At 34.3% G+C, this 17,566-nt stretch overlaps 2 protein-coding genes and 1 long non-coding RNA gene across 5 annotated transcripts; all 3 read left to right on the forward strand.

Moving 5' to 3' along the window:
* The first annotated feature begins 524 nt into the window (after positions 1–524).
* On the forward strand, positions 525–9,688 carry LOC140829467 (protein BLISTER-like). Of its 3 annotated transcripts, none has more exons than XM_073192729.1 (14): positions 525–1,011; positions 1,962–2,670; positions 2,837–3,324; positions 4,103–4,222; positions 4,851–4,916; positions 5,264–5,374; positions 5,751–5,827; positions 5,912–5,979; positions 7,300–7,413; positions 7,833–7,999; positions 8,119–8,187; positions 8,782–8,937; positions 9,263–9,375; positions 9,454–9,688. In XM_073192729.1, the coding sequence occupies exons 1-13, from the start codon at positions 955–957 to the stop codon at positions 9,341–9,343; spliced, it is 2,283 nt and encodes a 760-aa protein (XP_073048830.1). In that variant the 5' UTR covers positions 525–954; the 3' UTR covers positions 9,344–9,375; positions 9,454–9,688. The 3 variants fall into 3 exon arrangements, with proteins under 3 accessions (XP_073048830.1, XP_073048831.1, XP_073048829.1); XM_073192730.1 differs by having other exon boundaries at positions 525–724; positions 946–1,011; positions 9,263–9,688; XM_073192728.1 differs by having other exon boundaries at positions 9,263–9,688.
* On the forward strand, positions 4,229–4,827 carry LOC140829469 (uncharacterized). The gene is made up of 2 exons (XR_012117469.1): positions 4,229–4,628; positions 4,711–4,827. It is a non-coding gene; the product is annotated as an uncharacterized lncRNA (long non-coding RNA).
* A 3,382-nt stretch (positions 9,689–13,070) lies between the features above and the next one.
* LOC140829995 (uncharacterized) lies at positions 13,071–14,323 on the forward strand. Its single transcript, XM_073193275.1, has 2 exons — positions 13,071–13,511; positions 13,935–14,323. Exons 1-2 carry the CDS (start codon positions 13,133–13,135, stop codon positions 14,153–14,155), a joined length of 600 nt encoding a protein of 199 aa, XP_073049376.1. The 5' UTR covers positions 13,071–13,132; the 3' UTR covers positions 14,156–14,323.
* Positions 14,324–17,566: the final 3,243 nt, after the last annotated feature.

Genomic DNA, 17,566 nt, shown 5'->3' on the forward strand with positions numbered 1-17,566 from the left:
GTGCAAAAATGCATCGAATAAATACCTGAGAGGATGAACATCTCCTAATTCTCCCCAGTCTTGGCCTTCTTCCAATCATATTTCTCTGGTTCACGAATTGGATCCGACATCGAACTAGAGGAAGAACAAAAGCGAGAAAAACTAAACCGTCGGCCCTCACGAAACCCAAAAAGATGCTGGCTTTCAGGTTGAGTTCGCTTTCAGTTTATACAGGGGGGAAATCATAGGAAGTGCCAACAACGAGAAGTGTCAAAGATTGGAAAAAATAAAATTTATATTTGATATTAATTAAGGTGTTATATTTCTTTGGTGTATATATTAATATCTAGTGAAAATAATTATATATTACGTATGCAATGAATGCATTATACTTACTAATTATATGAATTGGAGGAAACATTATATATATGAATTGGACCTAACATTTTATGACTGTTTTATAATTTTAAACGAAATTTTCAATATAATATTTGTACGTATTTTTAGAAAATGAAATTTGATAAAGATTTCACCTAAAATCCGGATTCGCGACATTCAGACATGTCCGAATGCGATTTTGCATATCCAACTGACGAGATATTCACCGGCCAAAGGGGAAGGGAGAGAGAAGAGATCGAGGGAAGGAGGGAGGATTTTGTCGAACAAATACTAAACAAAAACAGAGAGAAATATTTGATTTCCCCCGGTTCTCCCTTTCTCCGATTAGATCGGACCTCTCTCTCCTGTAATTTTGGTGAAAAATTTTTACTCTACTTTTCTTTCTTATTTTATTTTTTTATTTTTCCGTTGCAATCCGAGCGTTTGATTTCTTCAGGAGCGTTGCTTTTCTTTGTCATTTCATTGAATTTGTGTTTGCGCATAGATGCAAATTTCTGCGAGTGTCTGTTCAATTCATGCCGTGATCTGATAAAAAAATATCAAGGGCTGAGATTTTGGCCGTGATAGGAATTTTCAATGGCGTCGGCTCAGGTGTCGAGGAAGCAAGGGCATTTAGAAGCTGGAAAAAAGAAGGTCTGCACTTTCTGTCCTGTTCAGTTATTCAAAGTGAAGCTTTTTTCAGTGGTTATTGCCTTAAAAACGTGCTATTTTGTTGTAATGATAACTATTTTATGTTGCAGTTTTTTGTTTGGGCTTGATGCTTGATTATTGTATTGCGTTTGTAGCATATGCAACCATCTTTGTATTTAGTGAAACTAATAATTTTTAATCTTGATGTACTTTTTGTATTCACATTTGTGAGTTCCTGCCGAGTTACTTGTAATCGGATAACCATTGAAGCTCTCTCCACCTTTTTCTGTTGAGAGGCTCGATTATACTTGTGAAGTGCGGGCTGGGCTTTATTCCACAAACTGAAACCATGGAAGTGGCAACTCAAATTTTCTATTGCGAAATGCAGCCTTGTTCATAATTAAAAGGTTTAGGATCCACATGTAGAAGTTATACTGCGTGGTGTGAACTCTATGCTAGAACAGAACACTCCACGTTGTCTGGAGATATATTCGTGGAGAGGTGGTCAAAGAATGGAGTTTCCTTCTATTTTTAGAGTAGGACTATATTATCTCGGCATTTTATATAAAATATAAACGCGAAATTCATCTTTATCTACTCCTGTTTTTTAGACTTGATGAGTTCATCACCGTACCATGTTTTGGAGCTTATCCTTCTTTCTAAGATGTGCCAATACTAGGTTTAATCCTCTTGCTAGGTGCCCGAGCGTGAGAAATTGATGGATGATGGATGAAGTTCTCAATATCATCTACTAAAAACTGAATTTTTCTTAGTCGATGTATTTGAACTTGGACACACCTCTTTTTCAGTGACAATTTTTGCATCGTCAAAATCTCGAGATGTGATTTTAGGCGTCAAATTTACGTGTTCTAAATGTGCTTCAGCATGACATAAGGAGTGCATATTTTCTTCTTTGTTAATATTTCGTTTGATTTTTTGTAATTATGCTGCAGTTTGAAGAGTTTCGACGAAAGAAAGCAGCAGAGAAGGCTAAGAAAACTGAATCCACGCCACAACAAGTTTCAGATGGTCTTCAACTTGAAAAGCAAGCATCAGAGGAAGAAGTTTTTGCAGATTCTAGTGGAGTTGGTATTTCTTATGATAATCTCGCTGAAGGTCATTTTGAGCCTTCAGTTGTTATTGCAAATAACAGGGTTCAGGAAACTGAAACCGACTTTAATAGTGATTTTAGTTCTTCCATTGATAAAAATACTAAACTTTCTTTATTGGCCAATAACGTCGATGGTAACTTATCTATTCCAAAGCATTCACACTTAATTGGCGACGAGTACGAGGGTGATGCCTATTATGTGGGTTCGGATAAGCATGAAAGGGCTAACCATGAATTCCTAAATGAAATGAATGGTGATGTATCATCTACTCAAGTTGCTCCCACTATTGGAAATGACGACGTTTTGACTCATCGCCCATCATCTAACCAGGAAATTTACCATGCTTCCAGTCACTCTAATGACAATGGGATAGATAATTACCCATCAATTTACGATAATACCCCTGAAAAGGATTTTTTACTTGGTAATTCTGGCACATCTGTTTTTACTCCGAAATTTTTGCCTAAGAATTCTATTAGAGCTCTTCTGCAAGACAAGTTGGAGAATGGTGGCTACCTGGGTAATGGACAAATATCTACACCTTACCAAAGTAAGATTCTGGGGCTTTTTTAAAAAAAAAAATAAATATAAAAAACTAATTTATGTCCTTTTTTGGGACATTTCCTTCCTCTCTCCTTTTTTTTCCAGAAATTTCTAATTGTGTTTGTTGCATGGTTCTTCTGTATATTTTCCTTGGTCATGCTGTGGGGTCACAGACTCTGTTCGTTCTTCCACAAATATGGTCAGACCCGTGTTTGGAGTTGGACAAAAAATCCCTGAGTTTCCTGACACGGAGGAGAAGAAGAAATTTAGTGGTTCCACTGGTCATATAGGAGGCTCAGACCGTTCAACTCCATGGAGTTCTAGCGATATTTATGCTGATTATTCTGATGCCCAATTATGGTCAAACCGTGCACCACAATCTCCAACTGCATCTGGGAGGAGATCACGTCCTTCTTTCCTTGATTCCATTCAGATTTCAAAAGGTCCTGCATCACCCCCTCCGCTCTTTGGAGCAACAAAAGTTGATTCATCTAATTCCAAGGTCTACCCAATGGATAGTTTGGCTGAATTAGATTCTCCAAAATCTGTGAACTCTGTTATTGCATCTAGCAAAGAGGTTGCCAAATTCAATCATTTCACTGAGAACAAGCATGATTTTCTTTCACGGAAGCAAAATGAAGATTTTGCTGCTCTGGAACAGGTTTCTTTAAGAACATTTGCGTATTGATTGTTGCTATATTGATTTTTTTTTTTTGCTTCTTGATATTGTTATATCTTTTTTGCATATTGTTTTTCTACAATGGATCAATTCAATCACTTCTATATGCTTTTCCCGTATATACTTGTCGAATTAACATAATCATCATAAAATCTTTAGTTTTAAATTTGTTGTGGTTAGATATATGGATCCCTCATGCCATTATACCGCATTCTAGAATCCCATTTATTTCTTTTTGTTTTGGTTTATTGTGTTTCTTATTTCTTTATGCATTTGATGTTTTTTCTTATTCTGTGATCCATCATCCTTTGCCTCCAGGGGTAGGGGGTTGGTTGGGTTTGTGTTGAAAATGAAGCGCTGACATTGTGATGGATGATTAGGAGCTACAATATCTTTGGCATGTCAGTGAATTCAGTCATTTACTGTCATAAGGATAAGATATTTCTTTGCATAGATGAATTGAATATTTCATTCGCATTCCCTTTTGGAGAATCTTTTAGAAATGATCATAGAATTAAGCTAGTTTATTGTGCTGATGTATTGGACACGCTGCAGTTCTAAGTTGGCGAGGGATGAAATAAGAGTTGAAGTCTCTTTTGACGCATGCTTATAGGAAATGTTGTAGGCTATAAACTAATTTGTAAGATCCATGAAATTGATTATTTCGTTGATTTAAGGATGGACTGCTTCTAGTTTGTTTTCTTGGAACTGATTTATTGTTTGTATTTTGGAGTCAGTTCTGTTTTTCTTTTCTTTGCAGCATATAGAGGATTTAACACAAGAGAAATTCTCATTGCAACGTGCTATGGAAACTTCGCGTGCTCTTGCAGAGTCTTTGGCTTCTGAAAATTCAACTTTGACTGATAGCTTTAATCAGCAGGTGTGTACTCGCAATGCTTGTTTCTGAAAAGCTTTTGTTTTAACTGCTTGGTGGATTTCATGTTAAAACTGGAATTTAAATGATTAGATATAATTCTATGCCTGTTTTGCATTTGTGTTTTTTCCTTTTTTCTTTTGGTCAAATTAAATTTAATGGACAAGTTTCAACCATTTGGCTGATGATTTTTGTCAATCATGGTAGAAATTTGGTGCCCTCTGGACTTTATATTTTGGGTTCCTATTTTGATTATAGTTACATTATACCATTTACTAGCTGAATATGCAGGACTTCCATTGCAGGGTCCCCATATGCGTGTATGAGAATATATGAGCCATTTTTTGGAGATACCCAGATCAATTTGATAATAAACTCATTTTTTATTTTGATGAATGCTGAACCTTGACAGGTGGAACATTTTTTATTGTTAGCTCTCTTGTGTTTAAGCAAAAACTTATGCCTACTCATTGTTCCCTGTCTTCTTTAAATAGACATGCAGTGCTCACTGGTATTGCTGAACTTCTGGCCGTATCTGGACTCTTGGAGAATCCAAATTTATAAGATTCCATGTTTTATGATACAACATCATCTATGATCTCGAGTTTTATGACTCTTTTCCTCTTCTCTTCAGGGAAGCCTTGTCAACCAACTGAAGTTTGACTTGGAAAAGTTACAAGAAGAAATCAAAGTTCAACTGGTTAGAGTTGACAGAACAGACTTTGCTTTGATCAAATTTTTGTATCTCATCTTAGTTGACTGCACATATAAGTGTTTATTTTTGCTGGTGTTATATGCTTGTCTTCCAGTGTAGGATGTCTCCATTTTTGGTTTCTCATTATGCTGGCTTGCATCTTGATTATGCATAATGTAGATAGTTGCTGACACTATCTTTCATATTCTATTATGTTATTCATTGTGAGGGATGCTCATTTTAAAAACTGTTATCCTTTTTATAGTTCACAATTTTTGCTCTTTTCAACTCACCATAATCAATTTGTTTGCAGTCTGCCTCTAACTTGACTCGTGAATGTAATGAATTTGTAGGTGGAACTGGAAGCTGTGAAAATCGAATATGCTAATGCTCAATTGGAATGCAATGCAGCTGATGAACGCGCAAAGCTATTGGCTTCTGAAGTTATTGGGTTGGAAGAGAAGGTAATTTGTTGCATAATATTTTTAGATATGAACAGCTTTGATAAATTGAGAAGGAGAGTAATGCTCACAGTACCATTGTTAAATCTTATTTTTATGGGAGTTCTAGACTCTAGAGGGTGCCATATATTCATGCTTTATTCAGTTTACATTTTATTTTTCGAGGAGATAGGATATCTATCTCGTTATTGTCTGTGAGACATTTTTCTGCCATAATTCCATTTCTTACAGTTTGACTTCCTGCGGGAAGAATACTGACTACAGTCATATAGATGTAAAGAGTGAAATAGCCGTCCCATTTAACGTTACGCCAAACTTTGCTTGGAGTTTTATCCTCGTTTCTTCAAATTACATTTCTGTGGTATAACTGTGCATCTAGGCATTACGGTTGAGGTCTAATGAGCTAAAATTGGAGAGGCTTTTGGAAAATTCCCAGGCCGAAGTTTCTTCTTACAGGTATTGTGATTCCTCTTATTGTTAATCACATTCACATTACTAGTAGAAAAGACTTCATAGTTAATGCCCCTTTGATCTCCACAGGAAGAAAATGTCAAGCCTTGAAAGAGATCGGCAAGATCTGCAGTCAACTGTTGATGCTTTACAAGAAGGTATGCGGCTTATGTGCTCTATTGATGTTTCTTTATTCAGAGCAATATATTTAGGAAGTTGAAATGGAGAGAAGCATAATCATGAAATTGTTGAAACTGTCAACACTCTATTCTCTGAACCTTGTCTGATGTTGATCTCCAGATAGTGACTGTCTGACTGATTCCAATCATGTGTTGAGTAACTTAGAATTTTTGGTTTTGCTAAAATCAAAATTTGAATTCGCAAAGGAGCCCTAGAAAAAGCTCGCTGTATCTTAATTATATTAAATTAAGCTCAAAGTTAACTCCGCTGTGACAACATTTTAGCTGCGGAGGTGCTGACTATTCAATTCATCTCCTCTGCCATCTACTTCTTCACAAAAAATCCCATATTCTTCTGCTACTTTCTGTTCTATACAAGACCAGGGAAGATAGGTAAAATGAGTGATTACTGTAAAAAAGAGAGCTAAAGTTTGATTAAAGAGAGAGGAATGAGTTTTGTTTGCTTTGTTTCATTTTGTGACTCAGTTGCAGCACAAGTGCCTAATGGTTCTCTAGGTGAAGGGAGTCTTGCTAAAAGAGAATTCCTGTACTGTTTTTCATCATTATGACTATCATCATCACCGAATTTGGGTCACTCCAATTCTCCAGTTTTTAGCATTAGCCTTAAGACAGAGATGGTTTTGATTCTGTTGAAGATTTTTGTATCTGAATTGAGTCACTCCAATTGTTGAATCTCAAGTCAATTAGGAGTCTGTATCATTCTTGATTTTGTGTCCTTTATCTTTTATTTTTCAGGAATTCTTAGGGTTAGAACGTAATGGACTCCAGATGACTAAATATTCATGTATGAAATTACCAGAAAAGTAAAGTAATTTCCTTTTTATCTGTTCAAACCCATTAACTGTCTTCTGGCTGTTGCCTCTCACTCTCTCTCTAGACAGATGGTTTAAAGTTCTCCTTTTTAGGATCAAAAGGATGAAAATAACTCAAGTGTCTCCTAATTATTTGATATCCAGTATATCTTTTGGCGTGTGAACTTTGCATTATATTTTGACTTACGTTGTTGTTTGACATATATCAATCATTTCCCATTTTCTTGTAAGTCTTACGGTAGTAAATAATTATTTCTTAACATTGTAGTGTGGCCTATTTGTTTTATAATTCATGTCTCATCTCTAAGAACCTGTGGTGGCTATCTCTGTCATCATATGATTAAGAAGAATCTGTCCATACATACTCTAATATGTGTATAACCTATATTTGATTTTTTTTCTTATTTTCCTTCTGAATTCATTATGATGTGCTACATGGTAATGCTATAATTATCCCCTCATGCAGAGAAAAAGCTGTTACAGGTCAAATTACGAAAAGCTTCTGCAAATGGGAGATCTGTTGACATCAAGGAGACATCAACTAATAAGAAAGAAATGTCAACTTCAACAGAGGATCTTGGTATTGATTTCCAATATTTTTGTTCTTTTACTGCTCCAATTTGATGTGAGAGTACTGATCTTCTTTAGAGTTGTATAATTAGGACTGAAATTTTCTACCAATTTACCCCTGGAAAACCTTGTGATGGATTCAATGCCTCTCATCATTACGTATTTACATAAAGAAGAACTTGTTAATATATTTAGATATGTTTGTTCTTTGCATAAACCTAAACAGTTTGTCCTTATTGCCTCTTAAACAGCAACTTCTAGGTCTTTTGTGACCTTGATATTTCATTCTTGGGGTTTTCAGTATCATGTTTCAATCGGATAGACCACTATTTCCCGTCTTCTACTGTATTTCTGCCGTTTGGGATCATATGGTTATGTGATTGATTTGTCAATTATGATTAAAAAGAAGTCTGTTGATATATATTCTAGGTAGTGTCACAGAAGGTTCGAATTTGGACTCCTATGGGACTGAATTGCTCAGAAATGATGATGATCTTAGTCATGAAAACATAATGCTCCACCTTGAAGGTCTACCTTTGACTTTTCCTTCTGATCAGACGAGAATGATTCAAAATATTAACACGTTAATCGCGGAGGTAAATTCTGTTGGCATTTTGAAACTTTTGTTTTTGTGGATTTGCGTTCGTTAGTTGAAGTATCACTGCAGTTACCATTCCAAGAACCCAAAAGTAACTAGAAGATTTTCCCACTGCAGTTGGCTTTGGAGAAAGATCAATTGATGCAAGCCTTGTCGGCAGAATCATCTCAGAGGTTAAAGCTTTCGGTAAATTTTATTTTATGCTGTTTTTGCCCATTGAAATTGTTGTTATAGTAGACCTACTGCTCTAAGGAATTTAATGTTGGTGGTGACTGGTGACATCGCAATCATGAAACCTACATTTTATCTTATTGATGATATGGAGTGATGTCTCTTTGTAAGCCATTGTGTATAACCTGCATAAAAAAGTATTTTGCATGTTGCCCGTGTTTACTATAAAGTTAGGTAGATCATGGGATCTTACACAAAGACTCAGGACCCGTACGCAATCAGGAAATTTTGTGCACTATAATAGTAGTCTCTTATGAAGGAACAAAATAAAATCAAGGCCATCAAAAAAGAGAAGTGTTATCCTCTGTTTTAATAATTCACTTCCCAAAATTAGTCCGTTCTCCTTTCTGGGTTAACGTTCTGTTTGATTAGGAGATTTTAGATATGGTCGGAACAATGTGTGAAAAAGTTGCATGTTTTATCTCATAAATACACATTTTATATTTTGTTTTGTGCTGTGAGAGACATGAAGAGTTTATTTTTATAGTCATTTTGATTTGTTTTTTGCATGGTAGATTTTATTTCATTTTTATCTACTGCTGTCTGAAGGAACTAAACAAGGAATTAACCCGAAAGCTTGAATCTCAAACACAAAGATTAGAACTCTTGATGTCTCAAAGTATGGCAAATGAAAATATCCAACCAAGACAACCAGATCTTCATTCTGAGCATGAAAACACTGCATATGCTGATGAAGGAGATGAGGTAATGCATCTGTTACGTTTAGATTGTTCGATTCAGTTGCCTTTAAAATATATTCGATATATTTTCTGTGCTGATTCAGTTGTCATAATGTTGGCCTGGTGAACCACGACACTTTGAAATAAGTCGGTATACTGATGAAGCAGTATCAAATATAATGGAAAACTTAATTTGGTCTATCGCTCAACTGGGTATAATTTGCACAGTTTAGTGAGAAATGCATACACACGATGATTTTCAAACAAGAACTGAATTATAATATTATATACTGGAAAATTCTCTTTTTGTGCCAATGACTTGTCATTACTCATTGTTTTGTTTCGAGTAGGTGGTGGAAAGAGTATTGGGATGGATATTGAGGCTATTTCCTGGAGGGCCATCGAAGCAGCGAACGAGCAAGCGTCTATGATTTGCAATACAGTTTTCAGAGTGCGGCTCATGGTGTGTAGAAACTGTCTTCTCCTCCCTTTTGCGGTTTATGTACTAGGAGTGACCACATGTCCATTGTTTTTTTTCCAGAAAGGGGGAAATCTCAACGGGGCCTCCCAAGATGATGTTGAGAGGTTTCTTTTCAAAGTTTGCAATTATTTTGTAGGCCTATTCTATGTTTTTTGGGGGTATTTAGAATCAGAAAATTTTTTGTATTAAAGGGTGTTTTTTGTAGCATTTGCGATACTTCTGCGGGGTATTATGTATTCTTAGAAATTATTTTGACTGCATTAATCTTTACATCTTATAAAACATGTTTCAACTTTTTTGTTTTTACTTTTTTTTCAATATTATAGAACAGTACGTAAGAGTTGTAAAGACTCCATAGTTTTTTGATATGAATGTGAGAATGAATTTTACTATATCGTCAGCTTGTTCCATATTAATTTCTTCAATTTATTTCGTAAATTTTCATATGCTATTATGAATTAATATTGTCTATTGATTGGGTATTTTGCTTACTAGTTAGTTTCTTGTTAAAACTATATTAAGAGAAAAAAACCTCCCTCATTAATTATTTCAGACGCAACATTACAAAGCATCTTCTTCATGTGAACGACACCTTGACTCAAGCTACAGTATGATAATTAAATTAAATTGAGTTGCTGGCTATTTGGTGAAACACGGCAAATTACTCCAAGCAAACATCGTCTTGATTCTGAATTTTCTTGTTTATTGTTTAGGAGTTTGTGTACCAATCTGGTGATAGCAGCTCCAAAATCACCCTCTTGTATGTTCATCTGGTTTCCCTTTCCATGGGAGTTCAAGTAAATAATTGAATAAAAAAAAGAACAAAATATATTCTTCTGTAGCCAAGTTGTATTCACATCATGTCCACTTTAGTCTCCCCCTCTTAATCTTGAAATCTACTATTTGCCAGCCAAAAAAGCAAAACTAAAAGTAAAAAGTTGCGGATCTAAGCTATCTTCCTCAACCTCAACCTCAACTAAAAAATGTGCATGACAAATCTAACCTCAGTCAGGGTCATACATATGCTGAATGCAGAAATAACATGGATATTACAAAGGGTAAATAGCCATCAATAATAGGTTGTTGACCCACAATGGTAGTTCTTTTTCACGAGGACATAAAAAATAAGCAGACACACTTCCTTCATTGACAACAACAGGGCAGTAGTTCTACTGCAGGTTTTACACCTCTGAAGTCTGATTCTTGGAGAGAACTACAGATATCATCAATGGAGAAAGGGATGCTGCAAAATTAGAGAAGGTTAATCAATCACGATCTTTATTGTTAATATGTATTTTTTTTTAGCATAAAGTGAGGTTGAAAGAAAGAACCTATGTCTATATATTATAAGATAAGATCATCTACCATTGTTGTTCTTTCAGTTAAAAACTTGTTCATTCAGTTGAGCATTTTCCGGAATTGCAACAATAAATTTCTATAAAATAAATATACTCTCCAGTTTCTTGGAATGTGACTCGAAAGCATACTTTAATTCTAGTTAGTGTACTATAGTTATAAAATAGGCTAGGCCCGTCAAATTATACATCAAATTAGTTGAGTGAGTCCATCAGTTTGAATGGCTATGTTAGCTCGTTTTTCCAAGTTCTACATGGACTAACTGGTTCACTGGAAAAATAAATTGAATGCTTGTATTTTTGACTAGACATATAAATTGATTGCAACAATATTAATTTTTTGTTATTGTTAAACCAAGCTGAAATGAAATGGTAGCACCGAAAATGATGACGGTGATTGTGATGGAGTAAGAACCTCTCATAAAATGGTAACCGCAAAAGGCCAAGCTCATGTGAGAGGATGCTGCTGGAAACACGCTGGTCTTTTTCATCAAACTCAGTCGGTCACAGTATTTTTCTCGCACAATTTTTTTTTTAATTTATATATATATATATATATATATATATATATATATATATATATATATATATATATATATAATTTTATATTTCATCATTATAATTTTTGCTTTCTTTTTTTTTTTGTGGTTTTTTTTACATGTTAATGGCATAAAAAACACGAAAACAAACACAATAGCGGTCATAGTTGGTTTTGTTCTAGCTGGAATACGATATAGAAATTTATATTAAATAGTCGATTTTGTGAAATGAATTTATTATTTGATCCAATCCATGAAAAATCGATCCATAAAATTAATATTTATAGTATAAAAAATTTATGAGACCATCTCACATAAAACATACTCGGAATACAAAAGTTTTATTTTCTAAATGTCAAATCACATTGTAAATTGTTAGATAAAATTGTTTTGAATTGAAAAAAATATATTTTATATTGTTTAAGAAAATGTTTTTAAAATCAGACCAAACCGATCGATTTGACCAGAAACCAGCCATAAGTTCGATCTGAAACAAACCTATAAACCATTTTTATACACAATTTTATGATCGGAGCAGATGGGGCCAGAGGTATACCAAGAGATATGTATGTGAGAGTACTCGGTTCGATAATCAATTCAACCGATGAAAATCGATTAAATTATTATTTTTAAAGTAAACATGTTTGATCACCTGTTTACCAAAAAATTGGTTTAGAAGTAGTCAAAATTTTGAAATATGGGTCACACGCTCCATTGATTGTTGAGCACCCAATAAATGACGATTGAGTTGATGAAGGAGAGCACTTTTACTAATAATAACAGAACAAGTGAAGCGTTGCTCGGAGGCTTTACATTAGAAATATAGAGATAAATGATTTAATATAATAAAAAAATATAGTTAATATGTTATTTAGTTTGATCGATAAATTATAGTTTGTTTGGTTATGATAAAATATCATCTTGTATTTTTAAAACTTAATAAAATATTAATAACATTATTTATTAAAAATAATATCGTAATTTAAATTCAATAATTTGATTGATATATGATAAATAATTAGTAGATGAATAAATAATATGATCAAATAAACATGAGATTGAATAAGATAAATTATCAATTGAGTAATAATATACAGCCTCAAACGATGTCTAAAGAAACAATTAAAAGAGGAGTGAGTCTTGTGTGAGACCGTCTCACGGATCTTAATCAATGAGACGGGTCAACCATAACAATAAAAGTAATACTTTTAGCATAAAAAATGATACTTTTTCATAGATAACCTAAATAAAAGATCTGTTTCACAAATACGACCCGTGAGACCGTCTCACATAAATTTTTGCCTTAAAAGAGACCCAATTTGTTGTAAAAATTCATTATTTCCGCTTTTTTCCCCAAATTTCTAAATCTCATGCTTTAAGTGCTCATTGAATATATATTGGCATTACAAATAATTAATATTCCAACGTCTCATATATAAAGACTACATATTTTTTCCATTTTTAACAAATATATAGTCAAGTATTCATATTTAATATTATTTCCTTTATTTTATTATCAATCTACAACTATCATTAAATAAATTAAACTGTTTTCAACAATTATTAAATTTTATTAAAATATTTATTAAATAAGCGTAAATTTTCGTAAATTTCAATAATTTAATGAGAAAAATATATATATGAAACTGAGGAGTAATTTGTTAACAAGTTTTACAGTTAATTAACGAAGAAAAAGTTTAGTTTAACTCAAAACATGCATACTAAAGTAATTGATGTCAAATATTTATGAGTCGACAACTCAATATATAGATTACCTGTCTTTAAACTTAACACAATAATTGAACTTGAGGAAATCTTCCCACGAAGAGAAACCAAAATCAAGAAATGGGTAGTTCTCAAGCCAAATGCAAGAGAACTCCAAGTGAAGAAAATGAGGTGAAAAGTTTGAAGAACAAAATCAGGCTTCTCCGAGGTGGGATCAATGAAATCATGGCCATAAGAGAGATTGAGAGCCGAGTTTACGAGGAACAATTGATTGCTTTTACGGCCAAGCAAGACAAGTGGAAGAGGGAAAAGAGAAGATTGAAAGAAGAGATGAAGAAATTGAGAAAAGAAGAGAGTTCGCCCAAGTATTGCATGAAAAACGTGGATTTCAATGCTGAGTGGGAAATATTGAAGAGAGATGAGACTTTGGAGAAATGGAAAGAGCTTTATTTTACTATAAAAGTTGAGCTTGATGAGCTTATTCAAAGGACACATGGAGGTAAAATAACAAAATCAATTACATTTACTTCGTATATATTCCCCTTGCTTTAGTGTAGTTTTTATGTTTCTTGCATAAAGTTTTCATTGAGAATCATCTTGCAATCAGTTAAGTTGAAGTTGGAATCATGTGAGTCACTGGAATCGAAATGCTTTTGCTGTGAATTTGCTGTTGTTTTTGGTTCTTGATTGTTAAACAACTTGATTATATTAGCTAAACAAAGCAATTTGTGATATAAACTATAATTTTTTTAATATATAAAGTCCATTTGATGTGAAAGTTTGAAAATATTTATGGACAGATATTATGTTCTACAAATTATTTTATAGTTTCTTGTTTTTTGGCTAAGAGAGCACGATTAATTCGAGAATCCATTGTGCCAGATATATTTACTTGTTTCTTCTTCTTCTTTTGTATGTGTAGAGGAAAGGCTTTGTTGGGATAGAGAAGAAGAGATACTAGAGGAGCATAAGAAAGAATTGAAAGCCATGGAAGAAAGAATTGAATATCTTGAAGCAAAGTTAGCATCCATGGAAGATCAAGGAATCAAAAAGCAAAGAGAGGTGGACATACTAAGACAAAGCTTGAGAATTATGAGCCACGGGAAGAAATTAAACAACAAAATCGGCCAAACAGGTGACTAAGGCATATCTTTTGTTGTTAAATGTAATAAATTTAAGGTTTGCGTCAAGCATGAAGCATAAACAAAGCATATATCCTCTACATATGCAATATTGGTTTATATGCATTGGCCTACCTTATCTTTTGAGCATCAAATTACTAGTACCTCACAAGTTCAAGGAAATATAATTGTAAACAGCTTACAGAAACCATCAATTTAATTATTTTGAAAATCGTGAATGCTTCAGTTTCACACAAACCATAATGAACAAGACAAGGCCATGTAAAAAGAACAACCATCTCACGATGGTGTGGGGGGTGGTGGTATTGCTTTAATTATAGCAGTCGTTCGGGACTATTTTTGTAATCAAACCTAACTTCAGGGACTTCGACTTAATTAATGAACTTTATAGCCCCATATCATAATAAAGTATCCTAGATCACATCCCACGATATTACATACCCCTTCCCCTCATGTGCAGCTGAATACCTTTCATGTAATGAACTACCCGCGAAGCAGTATACTCAGCTAGCAGACTGACAATCACCCATATTCGTTCTCGTTTTGCAAAAACGGATAGTTCAAACTGTAAATAATCCTAATGCCTTCGTAAACAAACAGCTGCAAACTGATCCAACCAGTGTGGAATAATATACTTGTACTCTTTTTGCTGATGCCGTAAAATGTGCATTCTATTCAAATCGATAACTTTTTGTCTGTCACGGGTTCTGACCCACCAACAATCTGATAGTTATATCTCACATTGTGGCATTGTAACAAGAAAGTAGTATGTTAATCTACATGCACAAAATATGCAACAGCTTGACATGGTAATTGTAATGTAGTAGAAATCCTCCATATGCTGCATGAGAGCACTTCCATCACGAATTGATTGGAATATGTTAATCTCTGTGCTTAGCATCTTCTCAACGAGTTCTTTCTCTCCTCTCATCTGTTCCACCACAAAACAAAAAAGATGCAACATTAGCACCACAGTGTAAAGAACCAATCTGCAAGGCTTTACAAGTGGTAAGAAAATTTCTTTACAATCTGGTAGTTTACCAAGCCATACCAAAAGTTTGAAGTTGCTGAAAAAAAAAAGTGGCTCACCAATAATTTTTTTGCAAACTAAAAGCAATGACGGAAATATCAAAGGGGAAACGTGAGGTTAGAGCGTTTGAACGTGGGATCTCCCGCTCCCATGTCCAATTCATACCAAAAGCTCCAAGTCAAGGGGCAAAGTCCAACGATAATTCTGTAAATCCCTCCTAAAGAAATCCCAAATTTACATTTTGATGCATCCCAGAAAAGATGTAGTTGCAGCTATTAAGCTTTAGTGAGCACTATATATGCAGTATGAACATCAATTGTTACAAAAAAGGTTCAAACAATTATTTACACCAAAAGAAAACTTGGGAATATATAGGGAAACCTGTGGATTTGGTCTGGGTATATTAAAAAATGCTGGAGTTCGAATACTAACATCATCATCCTTGAATGTCGGTAGATGTATGACTACACTCCTTAAAACCATGTGCTAAAAATAAGATTTACCAAACCTCAGAGGGCGTTCTTCTAAGTTTAACAAACCTCAGGAGCTAGCATTATAACGATTCAAACTTCAGGAGTGTTTATGTAACTAGATAAAAATATCAGGGTGTTACAATTTATCTTTGAATATAATCTTGATCAAGTAAAGTTGACATCATTTGTGGAGAAGAATGAGTAAGTACATACAAATTCACTGAAAAGAACATCAGGTGTTGCTTCGCCGATAATATCGCCTCTGTGTCCTTCCTCCAAAAGGTCAACAATTTCCTGTAACATTGTATCATACAGTTTATTCCTCATTTTCTTTTGTTCAAAAAAAAAACCCAGAAAACTTCGAGACAGGGAAATTGAATAGTTTCCAACATGTAAACCCTGACTGAAGTTGGTTGAAAAGCACAATTACCTCGTTGTATATTTCAGCAAATATTTTATTTCCAACTCTAGGAGACCCAAAATTATACATGGTCACGGAAATAGCCCCACACCTGATCCATAGATAAAGAGCGTCAATAACACATTCGGTGTTCCAAAACTAAAATAATCAAGAATTACAAATGCCAACTTCTGAAAGCCTTAAAAAGAGGACTGGGTGATATATAATCTATTGAGTGGAAGGAAGAGAAACTAACTTGGATAATTGACTTGAATACAATTCAAGAGCCAAAAGAGTAGCCAATGCACCCCCCAAGCTATGTTCAGTCACAGATATATGCCACTTTGGGAGCATCTCCAAAGGATCACCTGTAAGATATAGCACATGTAAGATGATAACCATTCAGAACAAGAGCAACATATAAGAGGACAAGTTTTTTCATGTACTTCAAATTCAAAAAGCGCAGTCCTTAATTATGCTTTTTGCAAGTTGCATAGGAACAGTGATACAATTATTCGGCAGAAATTCAGTTGAGGATCCAAATCAGAAAAAGGGGATATACCGGTAGTCAATAGCCTGTTTAATAAGCGAGATCAGTCTTGTTCTAACTGAATCATAAGCATTCAAGAAGCCACTATGAACCTGCAGATTTATGAAGCAATTGTGAATAATTGCATGTCAATATCTGTGGGTCCAATAGATGTAGTTGCCAAACTGAAGCTCACAACCTGAATAGTACCTGAACTTCTTGCTTAAAATCTCCACCTATCCTTTCAGGATTTAGCCTGTAGAAGCAGTACAGAAGACCAGAAACAGTAACTTTAAGCAAGCATCCGAATATAATGCTAAAGGCATCATCACCATCAGAAATTTCTCGGGCAAGTACTTCACATTTATTTATAACAGGTTCATGTTTATGGATTGAAGAGGAACATTTGACACATCAAATACGTGATGGAAAGAAAACAAAGCAGAATTTTTGTTAAATCAATGCATTTCCCCACAGGAATAGCATCAAATCAGTCAGCAGATCCTTCCAGCGCTTCTGGATGGGAAAAATGTCAGCACATTGACAAGGAAAACAGACAAAACTTGTTGAACTGATCAGCAAAATTCCAAAACCTACTTGTTCTGTTCCCCTGAAAGCTATAACCAATCTTTTTGTTCTGGGATCTCGCCAAAGTGCTACATGCTTTCCTTAAAAAGTACATGATCACTAAAAAGACTAACTTCAAATCATATCACTATGTAACCAAATACAATGCATTTATAAATTTGTAGTGGGGAAACATACTTAAAAAAAGAGGTCTATGGTGATGTGTTGGATGTCAAAGCAGAGCGGTGTGGTGGCAAAATAGTTGAAATAAAGGCAAAGACAATTAAATTAAGTTTTTTTCTCCACAGAGCAAAGCATTTAAGAGATGTGGCAGTAAAAGTCACAAAGGATATCATTACTCAAAATTGATCTATCTCATAAATAAGAGTAGGACAAAAGGTGCATAAAGAGCA

This window comes from Primulina eburnea, chromosome 4 (assembly GCF_022965805.1).
Source record: "Primulina eburnea isolate SZY01 chromosome 4, ASM2296580v1, whole genome shotgun sequence".
Taxonomy (NCBI): Eukaryota; Viridiplantae; Streptophyta; class Magnoliopsida; order Lamiales; family Gesneriaceae; genus Primulina; species Primulina eburnea.